General features: G+C 44.3%; 1 protein-coding gene across 1 annotated transcript in view; it reads left to right on the forward strand.

Annotated features, from left to right (window-relative positions):
- The first annotated feature begins 10,013 nt into the window (after nucleotides 1-10,013).
- Nucleotides 10,014-13,125, forward strand: part of MTMR10 (myotubularin related protein 10) — a 42,098-nt gene continuing 38,986 nt past the window's right edge. Inside the window, exons 1-2 of the mRNA XM_075431583.1 lie at nucleotides 10,014-10,203; nucleotides 11,615-11,675. Of these exons, the coding sequence (XP_075287698.1) occupies nucleotides 10,144-10,203; nucleotides 11,615-11,675 (121 nt within the window). The 5' untranslated portion in view covers nucleotides 10,014-10,143. The remainder of the gene's footprint in view (nucleotides 10,204-11,614; nucleotides 11,676-13,125) is intronic.

A 13,125-nucleotide genomic window follows, 5' to 3' on the forward strand; every position in this document is an offset into this window, starting at 1 on the left:
AGTGGCTTATGGCCTCTGTTTTATCAACAGTCAAGAAAGCAGCATAACTAATTGAACAAATTATGTATTTTTAAATTAATTTCTAAGGAATAATTTTGCATATATTTGTTTATTTTAATTTTAAACTTAAAAGATAATTGTTCTGTTCTTAAATAAATGCTTGCTGGGTCAGGTGAAAGGGAGATATTCTCTCAGGGGCAGATAAAAAGTAGGCACAGTCCACAGATGCCAACAATATAGATCTTTCTTTGTTGCATTTCAACCTCCCTCATAAGCTTATTTACTGACAAGCTCTTTATAAAAGCTTTTGAAAGAAGGACAATATGATCATGTAATAATTTAGAAAATGTTTTTTCTTATTTTTTATGAGAAGACTTCTCAGACTCAACAACTTTTAACCAGCCTTAGTTTTTATCCTTGCTTATGCAGCTGGTTTCTTTGTGGTCATTGTGTTTTTCATATCAAACCAAAATTGTTGGAGGCAAGGAGAAATTACGCAGTCCCTTCTTTCACTTCTGATTTCATGCATGCTTCTTAGCCTCTCTTTCAGAAAGGCACAACATATGCATTGATGGCATCAGCTTTTTATTGTTTGTTTTATATTTTCATACTCCATCCATACCTATACCTTGAAGTACTGTTACCATACTGAATGATCATGGTAACTGCACAGACATTTCTGAAAGTTCAGTCATCATTTACTATGGATTTTTTTTTAGCTTGGTCTTTTTAGCAGGTTTACTGGTTTCACTGTTGTCAGAACAGTGTTGACGTTTTGCTTTTCATGTGGGCTTCTCTTTTATTAAACTTTAGGGAACTTGACATTTTGTAAAAACAGAATGACATTTGAAATTGTTTCACTTCCATGTTTACTTCTGTGTTACCATTCTATGCACCTATATAGCCATTTGTATGTGTGGTTAAAATACCCTCCAATTTGCCAATGCCTTTTTATTGTTTGCCTGCACACTCGCCAGAAACTGATTCATTAATTAACACAAAGGGATGCAGCGTTCAGCACTTTGCTAAACAAGCAGTATGCATTGTGGAATGAAATACCTATGTTGCATACCTCTTGTTACATTGTCTTTATAAAATGTGTGTTAAATCATGCTCTGTTTGACCAGTTCTTTTTTTAGCATTTACATTACAAATTTATCAGGTAGCATGTAGATTTCAAACAAAAACATTTATCTTTTATTTATTTATTTATTTATTTATTTATTGTAAAAAATATTTATAAAGAAAAACATGGAAAAGATGTGAAATGAATTCAGTATAACAATTTTTTCACTATAATGATATCAAAACACTTCACTCACCTGTTTCTTCTTCTACAGTGCATGGGTTGAACATTTTCTAAGCAATGTTTCTTTTTAACATTTGCTAGTAATTTTCCATAAAGTTCTTTATACAGTGATGACTTTATAAGGGTTGGATGTTTCTGTGCTCTTGCAGAGCATGAACTGAAATGATAACCTCTCTGCCATTAAACGTGAAGGAACTACACTGACTTTGGCAGAGTTATTTTAGACATACAGCCATGTTAATGAGATTTAAACATGGCTCTGTATATGCATAGAAGACCAATAGTGGATTTGGAGCACACAAAACAGAATAACGATCAACACATTTGCATGTCTGCCTACATGCTTTCTTGAATACTGGCTGAAAGGATGCAGGCACAGAATTTGCATTTCCGAAGAGGCATGCTGAATACTGCTTTTCAGGAAGATGCATCCCTCCTACTGCCGAGTATGTCGTAACTCCACAGCAGTGTCACTGTGAATACCATTTTTTATTATGTGCTTGACCCACACTGAACCAGGTCAAGCCTAAAGAGTATGTACTCTAAGGCTGTGTCTACACAGACACATTATACTGAGGTAATTTAAGTTTGTTCAGTTCACAGTATCATGCAATGCAAACATTTCCCTCTCCCTCAAGACGAATGCTTTAAACACAATGACTAATTGTAATATTCACATAGGCAGGTTCTTAACTATACCAGCTGATTCCATAAATTACCCCCTTTTACATTGCATCATTCTGGAACTGGCTTGACTTTGCTCTTGCAAGCCTCTCCTATTCCAGAGTCGCTCTCTCCATTTTAGATGCTGGATTTCGATACGTGAGAACCAAAAAAGTCAATTTTCCATATTATTTAGTAATGAATTAAAGTAGCCACTGAAACCTTCCAACTATGGTTTCTCCATATTGCGTCTTTGGATGCTTTCCTAAGTTCTAGGCTTGACTATCATCTTTGGCAAAATGTACATCTGTCCTTCTAAATAAAAATTAAAAGAATACAAGCATCTGTAAGGCCTTGTCAGAAAACAGGAACATGAGGAGGGTGCATGACCAAGGATGTCAACAGGATTATTTCATTAGATCTGCAATATCCGCAGGATTGTGCCCTGTTACGAGTATTCTGGGTAGTTAACCCACTGACACAAAGCCAGTTTGCTGCCAAGCACTTGCTATGGAGGAGGTGAGTTTTCAGAGTGACAGCAGCACGTGGACACGCTGCTGGGGACCCACCTAGTAGTGCCATTGCCAGCATATCACTTCTGCACCACTGTCCTGTCTGACTGATCACTTCTAGTTGAACTTGTATTACTCTCAAAAGCTTGTTATGAGCAAAAAAGGAGACACACCTTGTATGTAAAGTCAGGAATTTATTTTTAGTGTAACAAATTTTAACAGTCTGATATATGAATTATTATTAGTCTAGATCTAATTACAAGAGAGGAGAGACAAGAAGAGAGGAAAAAAAGAATACTACTATACAGGAAAAAAACAATATGGTAAAATTGATACATGCACACTTCCTACCATCTACCCTTTTTTTTTTTTTGATGTTATGCTCACACTTGCACTGATCCTCTGGGTCTAACAGTCAGTGGCTGCAGTGGGGAAAGTGAGGAAATATTGCCAGCTGTCAGCATCCAGTCCTTTGCTAGGATGAGCATGTTGATGTCTGTTTGTTTTTCCTTATTTTTTGCTTGCTGACGAATATTTTTATGTTTCTTAGCAACTTTACATCTTGTTTTTCTTCACTGGCCTTCAAATCCTACAATTACACCTGAATTCCCTAGTTATTAGCAAAATTACTTTCACAGCTAAACAAATGAAGCGACAGCTCAAGGCAGGTTAAGGCAAGTTCGGACAAAGCAATCCAGGCAAGCCTCAGTCCTGAGGCCTTACAAAGTCAGCATAAAGCCTGTGGCCTGCTACTAGCCCTGACAATACTCTGTTTACTGGGCTAAGAAGACACATTAGCCCTAGAGGTGTTTTCCTCTCACTACAGCCACTGCAGATAAATGCTGTACTGCGTGCAGTGGTCACCTGAGCTGAGTAATTCAGCCTAATTGTGAATTTTGATTCCCCCATTGGGATCCAGCATCAGACAGAAAGGCAAAACAGATGTAAGGACCTGGTTGATATAGCCATTTAATGCCCATTCCAACTGGTGCCAGGGTCCGAGGGCGGGGGTAGGATAGTCAAAAAACAGTACACAGCAGTAGTTTGGATTGCAGGCTGACAAACTGCAAGCCTTGGGAGAAGTGAGAAAAGAACTACAGATTTTCTTGAAACCGCAATCTTCTTTTGCTTTTTTCAACTTTTAGCCTTATCCGCAGAAACAAAAATTGATATGGCAAAGTGGTGCTTTATGGTTGATGCCCTGTATCTTTACAATGGATATGAGATATGTCTTGACAATAGGCTTTAAAATATTATTTGCAGTTGTTCTGCCAAAACATTTAAGTGCCTGTATCCACCTTTCCCTTGGTGTTAAAGTTAGTGAAAAGAAGTTGCCTAATTTCATCTGCCTGCTCCTCTTTAGTCTCTACAACATTAAAACCCCTGTGAAACTGCAGTGTTTCATCCTGCATGATTCTAGAAGTAAACATCTCCCATTTCTTGCACTAACTGGACTGCTGTGCTCAGCAAGCTATTATCTGAGCAGATCAACAGCCTTCAAAAATGGCCACAGAGAAAGACTGGAGTCTAGTTTAGGAGCACTGGTAATCTGATAGTCACTATGGCAATATCTATGCAAAGTAGCCCAAGCCAAGGTGGAATATTGTACCAATTAATAGCTCCAAATAACTCCAGGCAAGTAATACCTACATAAAGATTAACAAGAAAGTACTCTTATGTAACATAGCAAAGTTCAATATCATTAAGTCTCCACTCTGAGAATACTACCTCCACTTTGCAGATGTGCCTTGAAAAGGAGGCTTTTTTCCTGAGATACCTCAAGAAATGACAGTGTTTGCATAGTTTGTATATCGTTCATAGATCTTTGGCTAATACTATAAAAGTTGCCGTTTTATGTAAATAATCACATTTTAAATATTATTCTGCTGGAACTTCATCAAGGACACTCAGGAAAGAGATTTTTTTTCAACTGCTTAATAAATTTAAGGCATAATGTTGTTCTTCTATAAGAGGTAATACAGACCTGTAGGGCTGGCTTCCTCACAAGCCCCCAGCAAAAGTCCCACCCTTCTGAGTGCACGCTGTGGCAGCCTGGGTGTGCAAACTATTGAGTGCACAAGTAGAGAGGTGTCGAGGTAAAGTAATAAACCATAACACTTCCAGGGCAAAAGAGAACAGACTTTCATCACGGAATTCCTGACTTTGCAGACTTGTCACATACTTGCTGTAGCTCTGGGCACATAGCTCAGCTGTGAAATCAGACAACACGTATGTCGTTGTGTCTTGGGGTTCAAACCAATAACTGAACCACTCTTCAGAAGGCTATGAAGACACAGAAGTTGACATAGAAATGCAGGCCTGGAAGAGATCATCTACACTGAGGCAAGTTCAGCAGTGTCGATAGTATCAGTGGCAGATGGTGGTCAAACCTGTTCTCAAACATGTCTAATGAAAGCCATTCTTTAATCTGGTGAGAGATCAAAAGGCACCATTAGGGAAATCTGTTCTGATTTAACCCCAGCCCTCATGAATTGCACAAGCCAAAGTACCTCCCCAACCACAGAGCTGTCTTGTGAGGTTGTAACAGAACTTTTAGGAAGATACCTACTCTGATGTGCAGTAAATACAGCAGGCTTTTGCACCACAGCCATAGCTAAGCAGATAATTATCTTCGCTGTTACAATTTGCACTGTATGTAAAAAGAGGCCCCAGGAAACTGCCATACAGTACATGGGGTGTGATACCACCAGGACAGCAAGCAAGCTGGTTCTGGGAGAGCCATGACAGTGGACAAGTGTAAGGGTCGTGGTCAGTCTAGCACACAGGAGATATCACTGAATAACTTAACGTTGAGGCAATGAAAATAACTGCACTGAGAATTACCTCCATCCCAGGAAAGATGATGGAGCAACTCATTTTGGATGTCATCATTAAGCAAGTGGAGGAAAATAAGGTTATCAGGAGGAGTCAACATGGATTCACCAAGGGGAAATCATGCTTGACCAATCTGATAGCTTTCTATGGTGGTATGACCAGCTGGGTAGATGAGGGCAGAGCCGTGGATGTTGTCTACCTTGACTTCAGGAAGGCTTTTGACACAGTCTCCCATGATATCCTCCTAAGGAAGCTCAGGAAGAGTGGGCTAGATGAGTGGTCAGTGAGGTGGATTGAGAACTGGCTGAATGGCAGAACTCAGAGGGTTGTCATCAGCGGCGCTGAGTCTAGTTGGAGGCTGGTAACTAGTGGTGTCCCTCAGGGGTCACGACTTGGCCCAGTCTTATTCATCAATGATGTGGATGAAGAGTTAGAGTGTACCCTCAGCAATTTTGCTGATGACACCAAACTGGGAGGAGTGGCTGATACACTGGAAGGCTGTGCTGCTATTCAACAAGACCTGGACAGGCTGAAGAGTTGGGCACAGAGGAATCTGATGAGGTTCACCAAGGGGAAGTGCAGGGTCCTGCAGCTGGGGAGGAACAACCCCATGCACCAGTAGAGGCTTGGGGCGGACCTGCTGGAGAGCAGCTCTGCGGAGAGGGACCTGGGAGTCCTGGTGGACGACAGGTTAACCATGAGCCAGCAGTGTGCCCTGGCTGCCAAGAAGGCCAGTGGTCTCCTGGGGTGCATCAAGAAGAGTGTGGCCAGCAGGTCGAGGGAGGTTCTTCTCCCCCTCTACTCTGCCCTAGTGAGGCCCCATCTGGAGTACTGTGTCCAGTTCTGGGCTCCCCAGTTCAAGAAAGATGAAGAGCTACTGGAGAGAGTCCAGCAGAGGGCTACGAGGATGATGAGGGGACTGGAGCATCTCTCCTATGAGGAAAGACTGAGGGAGCTGGGCTTGTTTAGCCTGAAGAAGAAAAGGCTGAGAGGGGACCTAATAAATATCTGCAGGGTGGGTGTCAGGAGGATGAGGCCAGACTCTTTTCAGTGGCGCCCAGCGACAGGACAAGGGGCAACGGGCACAAACTGAAGCACAGGAACTTCCAGCTGCCCATGAGGAAGAACTTCTTCACTCTGAGGGTGACAGAGCACTGGAACAGGTTGTCCAGGGACGTTCTGGAGTCTCCTTCTCTGGAGATATTCAAGACCCACCTGGACAAGGTCCTGTGCAGCCTGCTCTAGGTGACTCTGCTTTGGCGGGGGGGTTTGGACTAGATGACCCACAGAGGTCCCTTCCAACCCCTACCATTGTGTGATTCTGTGATTCTATGAGTAAAAAATGATATTTTTTAAATTAATGAGAAAATAGACATCTGCAGTCTTTTCAGCTGGCTTTGTTGCATAGCTAGCTTCCCACCATCCTTTCAAGACTGTTGTCACAGAACAAAGGCATTCTCAGAAAAGTCTGGTTTAGCAGAACTGTTTGAAAAAAGCGAGCAAGGCAAGCCAGGATAGCTGGAGATGGGTAGGCAGTTGAGTGCGTCTCCAAAAAGGAGTCAGGGGATACAGCGGATTTCCTTCCCTGTTCTGCATGCCTTACTTCTGCGACCACCCATCCTGACTGCCTAGCCTAACCTGCCCTACCTGCCCTCCTCCCTTGTCTGCACTGCCCTGCCCTGCCTGCGTACCCTACCCTGCTTGCCTGTCCTGCTCTGCCTGTCTGCCCTGCCTGCTTGTATGCCACTGCAAGTTGTGACAATTAACTTGCTCCTCCAAAATACTCACTTCTGTCAAATCAGCTTTCTCCTTCCACTGGCATAAAACTCTTACAGTGGCAACTTGTGACCAGTTCCAACAACAACCCTCACAAATCTTGTGATCTTTTGTTTATGGAGACCTTAGTTTTTATTTTGTTTGTTTCTTTTGCTTCCTGTGATTCAAATGTGTCAGTGCAGTCCTTAATGGAAATTTGTGCTATCCTATGCTCATTCCCTCAAAAGTAAGACTGCATTTGCAGCCAGTTCTCAGAAGGCTATGTGCCAATGCAGAAACACTCTTGTAATTCTGATGTAGTATAAGTAATTGTCTTTTTTAATATCACTAGAAAATTTGTTATATGCAATTTCAAGCCTAGCTGATTTGGGTGGTTTCTGCCTTCCTCGCTCCCTTGCTTTCTTTTCCCCTTTTTCTGATTTTAATTTCCTTTCAACAATGTTCTGCATATGAACAAAAAACTTTAAAGAATATTAAAGATGAGGACATGTCCCACAGTATTTCTCATTTATCAAACATCCAAGGGATTTAGCTTATGAAAGGGGTAAGTCATCAACAGGAGAGGAGCTGTGGCTTGCTCTCATAGCACTGTTGGGCATTCAGCATTATACCACCAGCAGCTTCTGCAGCTCAGTGCACTCTCTAAAACGGACAGGGGCTGAGCCTGAGACCTGGGTGAATAATGCCACTTAGATGATGATGTTTACAACATAAAATAAAAATCTTCTATGTGAAAATACAGGATAAAGTGAAGTGTCTGCCAACACCAAATAAGATGGGACCTTGTGCAAGGAGGTGCACTTGTTTTTTAAAAACTACACGATGGGATTGTTTTTATCTTCTCCACCTGCAAGTCCAAGAGTAGTGTATGGTTATGGAGGTGCTTGCTGGTGTTCTCCCCTGGGCTTATTGAATATCTTTGAATGTATGCACACATACTTATTTCTTCAACCTAGGCAGGTGCCAGTGGGTTGTTTCCCTTCTCGCTGTTCAAACAAACCTTCCTGCTGGCATCAATGGGGCAGCTCATCTATAAGTTGGAGAATCCAGATTGTGCCCTAAAGTCTGTTCTTGCATTGAACATCCACCCTCTGACTTCACAAAAAAATCCTAGGGCCTATAATGCAATGCAATGTGCTTCCTGTTAATGAAGTAAGGGAAGACCTTGAACCTGCAGCTAATGCTGGGTGCTGCATGTGTCATTTTGCATCTAAAAATGGCATCTTCCAGTTCTTTACTATCTCTATGTCATGGTGATATTACAATACTACTATGCTGTAGTAGGCCTTTACTGATGTTAGTTTGCATGTGAGCTGTTACACAAAAATGACAGTATACTGACCAAAACCATGCTTCTTAATAAGTTACAGTACCCAAATACCAGCAGTTAGTTTGGCAGGTCCTGGCCTTCACATTCCCCTAAACCATGGGCCTTGCAGTGAACCACGCTTGGCTCACAGCTGGAACCATCACTGTGGTGCATCAGCTGTGAAGGGAGCACTAACAGGCACAGGAACCAGCAGCCCTTCTTACCCTACCCGATGCACCACACCTGTCTTCAAACTGTGGAGAGGCCTGGCTGGTTTTACCCAATTCCTTTCTGCTTGGACCACCAGCAGGACAACACAGGCTCTCCCCTTTCCTTAGGTCTCACGGCTGATGGCCCCGTGTGCTCCCACTCTGGGGCTCTTGATTAAACCACATTTCCACCCAAACTGCTGCTTCTTGTAGGAGGTCCTTCCACTGCGGAGGCCAAGTTCATTGCAGTCACAGCTCATATAAACCCCTGCAATGTGGACCTTTAAGAGTACCAAGGGCCATGAAACAATTGTGAGTAGTTACCCAGTTTCCTACTTATCAAAAGAGATAGCAGAGCTAGATTTTAGCAATTTAGGTGGACAACTGCGTTAGTTCCACGTTCTTGAGAAGCTCAAGTGAGCAATCCACGAGTGCCTGGAAACCTTATGGGTTGGAGTGCAGGTGTCAGCTCTGCATTCATCTCCAGCCGTCAGCAGTTACAGTGACAAGCAAGAGGGAGACTGCGCGGCAGCAGCCAGAGGCTTAACCCATGGACCGCACGTGTTCCATGGCTGCAACATGATGATCTCGTCTAAGAGGTGACCGTAAGAAGAACTCGGTAGCAGCAGCTGATCCACGCTGCACCTGGATTGTTCCCGCTGACCTGAGACAACCCCGGGTGGCGGTGAAGACCTGCCTCTGCAGGCCCCACGCGGTGGCTTCAGTCTCCGAGTGGCTCAGAGGCCGAACTGTGGAAATCTCTGCTTCAGTCCTCATTTTAATGGGGAGCAGCCCCTGGGTCAGCGACTGCTTTTCTCTCCCGAGGGCCAGGAAGGGAGCGCTCCTGGCGGCCTGCCCAGCGGCAGAGCTGAGGAGGGGCTGCGGGCCTGCCCCCGGGACGCTCCACCCCGAGGCAGGGCGCGGGCCCTGAGCCCGGTCTCCCCGGGAATCGGCAAGGTGCGGTAAACCAAACCCACTGCCAGGCTGTCCAGACATTACAGTGCTGGCTGTAACTGCCGTTACAGCAAGCACCCATGACAGTTGCACAAACCGTCAATTACCAGGCTGCTGGCCCGGGCTAACGGCCCCCGCCGGACCGCGGCCGCTTGGGCCCTCCGCGCCACCGTACGCAGACCGCTCCCCCCAATATGGCCGCCCCGGCAGAGCCCGCCTCAGCCTGCCGCCCGCCGGGGCCGCCGCCGCCCGCCCGCCGCCGCCGGCGGTAGAGACCGCTGGGCCGGCAGGCGGCCGCCCTCACAGGGAGGCGGAGAGAGCCGGGGGGGCCTCCATGAGGGGTTGGGGCAGCCCCCGGCCAGGCCTGCCCAGGCGCCTGACTCCTCCCTTGGGGAAGGAGGGTGCGCTGGGGCCGCCGCCTCCGCCGCCGCCCGCCGGGGCCGCCGCCCGCCGGGGCCGCCGCCGTGTGACTGGGAGCGCGCAGCCCCGAGCGGCTGCCGGGCCTGAGCCGGCGCGCGCCGACACCCTGCCTCCGTGGGACGGGGCCTCTAGGGCCCGTCCCCGCCGGCAGCGACAATGTTTTCCCTCAAGCAGCCCAAACCCACCTTCAGGTCCTACCTTCTGCCGCTGCCTCAGGTAACAGCCTTTTATTTCCATTAGCGACCTGCTTGGCTCTTCCCCTCCCGGCCCTGGCCGAGGTGCCGCCGCCGGGGTCGCCCTCCCGCCGCCGCGGCGGCTGTGCCGGCCCGGAGCGGGGCCCGCGGAGCGCCCGGGGCTCTGCCCAGGGCCTCTCTCTCGCGGTTACCGGCCCCGCGGGGTGGTGAACCGGCTCCTGCGCCTTTGCGGAGGGACTGCCGCAGAACCCCAGAAACCCCCCGTCGCACAGGGGAACAAAAGCTGTGTGGGCGGCTAGGAGCGCAGCCTCTTGGTCTTGGAGGTCGCACGCAAACGCGAAGTGAGCGTGTGCTGGTGACAAGGCCGAACTCCGGTCGAGGAGCAGAGCTTCTATCAAAATAAAGTCTCGTGTCGGTTAAAACCGGCCAATGTGAGTTGATCCCGGAAAGTTAAGAATAGCGCTTGAGGGGCTGGGGCTGGCTTTCCTTTTCGTGCTGGGGGGGATCGGTGTGACCCGCGTTCGCACTGGGAGAGAGGTTCTGAGGAGAAACCAGCTGGTGCTTGTCTGGCCTGCAAATAGTTAAAATTTCGCTGTAGCCGTCGTTTCACATTTAAAACTTGGCTGATGGCGTAAATAAGAAAATCGAGTATACGTGGTAGAATGCTATATGTAGTGCATATAGCATCGAGTATATCTAGTAGAACCACCAGGACTTTTTGTGTGGCCTGGGTGTGCACCTGACAGAAAGTGATTTTTTAATTTGTTTCTTTTAGACAAGGCAGGGCCTCTTCTATCAACACATTTGACGTTTTGACTGATTTTTGCTTTTTCACAATTTCTTGGTAAAAGTGAAACATTGATGCAATGTAGTTCTGGATATTCCTAGTCCTGGGAAATGGCAGTATCACTGTAAGTGTAGAAACTATGCCTTTCATTGAAGGTTCCAGTCTTTTTCTAGAAGTATTTTTATTTTTAAAGTTTGGAATTAAAATGCAAGTGGGCATGTATGTGTTCTAGGCCTTTGTCTTTTGGAAGTTTTTTCTGTGTCGGGAAGTCATGCATGTTAGAAGTTGGGGGAGAGTTTTGTGTAAACTTGGGTGTCTGTATCTGTGTAAAGCTTGCTGTGGGACTGAGCCTTTATGGAATGTCAAGCGAAATTTTTTGTTCGTCCTGTGACTTGTTACAGCCTAGGTTACACAATTAGTTAAACATAGTGTTTAAAACATTATATTATTCTTTTGATACAGAGCTAAATGTACACAAAAATGTTAATATTATTACAGTTGCTGTAATTGGATCGTAGCTCTTTAAGATCAGCTTTTTAAGTTAAAAGAAGAACTTTCTCTTTTGCCCAAACACATCAGGCTTGTGTCTGACCATAAGGTTCTGATTCTTAAATAAATTCTCGTGTTTTATTTTTTTTTTCTGCAGGCTGAAGACCATATAGCGTCAGAACCAAGGATTAAAAAACTGGAACCAGTGCTTTTGCCAGGTAGGCATAAATCAGGAATTTGTCAGATACCTAAACAAGGATATATTTAAGCCTTTTGTTTATTATTACAGAATTGGTAAAATATAAATACTTTTCCATATATTACTGTGATTATTGCTTTTGGTATATTTTGATCTTAGCATGCCCCTTGAGGGAACATATCTTTGAAGTGAGAAAATGTAATGATCACAGAATCACAGAATCACAGAATAATAGGGGTTGGAAGGGACCTCTGTGGGTCATCTAGTCCAACCCCCCTGCCGAAGCAGGGTCACCTACAGTAGGCTGCACAGGATCTTGTCCAGGCGGGTCTTGAATATCTCCAGAGAAGGAGACTCCACAACCTCCCTGGACAGCCTGTTCCAGTGCTCCGTCACAGAAAATTGTTCTAACCTGCCTGAAACACTAAATCAATACACAGGCAATTTTTGCCTGTGTAAGGCTTTAGTATGTGTAGAATAATGTCTTGGTTTTATTGTGAGTATTTGCAATGAAACCAGTGTAAGTTTTGTAACATTTGACACTTTTTGGAAGACTACTAATAATTATATTTTTGTCAGAGAGTCAGACCTTTGCCTGTGTGCAGAACCCACAGCCGTAGCATGTGTTGTAGTCTTACTTTATTTTAAAGGAAAATTTTAGTAGAATTTCCAGTAGGTAGGTGTGATTGACTTCTGTATTGGAAAACTTCTAATGCGACCTTTGTTCATTTACTCTTACTGAATATGCAGCTGTTATGTAATTTTGGAATTTGTAAAGGACTTTAAACCTAGGCAGAATAACCTTTTTAGTGTGTGGATGAGAAAAGCAATGTTTTTATTATTGTTCATAATTACATATAAGAATGTACGATATTCATGACTTCCGTATTTTAAATAAGAAATCATCTTTGATAAATGACATTTTGATCAATGAGGATTTCTGAAAGCCTTTTTCAGATACCAAAGGAACAATCTAGTATTCTCAAGATTGCTTTCATTGCAAACTGTACATCACAGTAATAAATTTGGTTTGCTGTTTCTAAGAGTAATTTTGAGTTTAAAACAATAGTAGTCTGTGTTTTTTTTCTTAGCAGTCAGATTATATGTTAACAAATACGAATTTACACACAGATACTAATGTAGGAAGCCATTGCTATCATGTTGTCTAAGTTGATAAAACATGTTAACTTTCAAAGTAATTAATAGAATAAACAAGTCACTCTTAAAATTTTTTTTCTGTCACTGCTTTATATGGGGCTGTTGGTAATTAAGCAGTACTGATTTATATATGATACGGTCCAGTGGGGTACCCTAAGCTTAAGAGACTGGAATAGAATCATAGAATCATAGAATATTGTGGAAGAGATTAGACTGAAAGAGTAAATAACAACTGACTGACACTCTTCATGAAACAAAATAATACAGATTTTACTTGAGGCATAAATACCCTAAAATACATTGCTAAGATT

The sequence above is a fragment of the Opisthocomus hoazin genome, chromosome 10 (genome assembly GCF_030867145.1).
Source record: "Opisthocomus hoazin isolate bOpiHoa1 chromosome 10, bOpiHoa1.hap1, whole genome shotgun sequence".
Lineage (NCBI taxonomy): Eukaryota > Metazoa > Chordata > Aves > Opisthocomiformes > Opisthocomidae > Opisthocomus > Opisthocomus hoazin.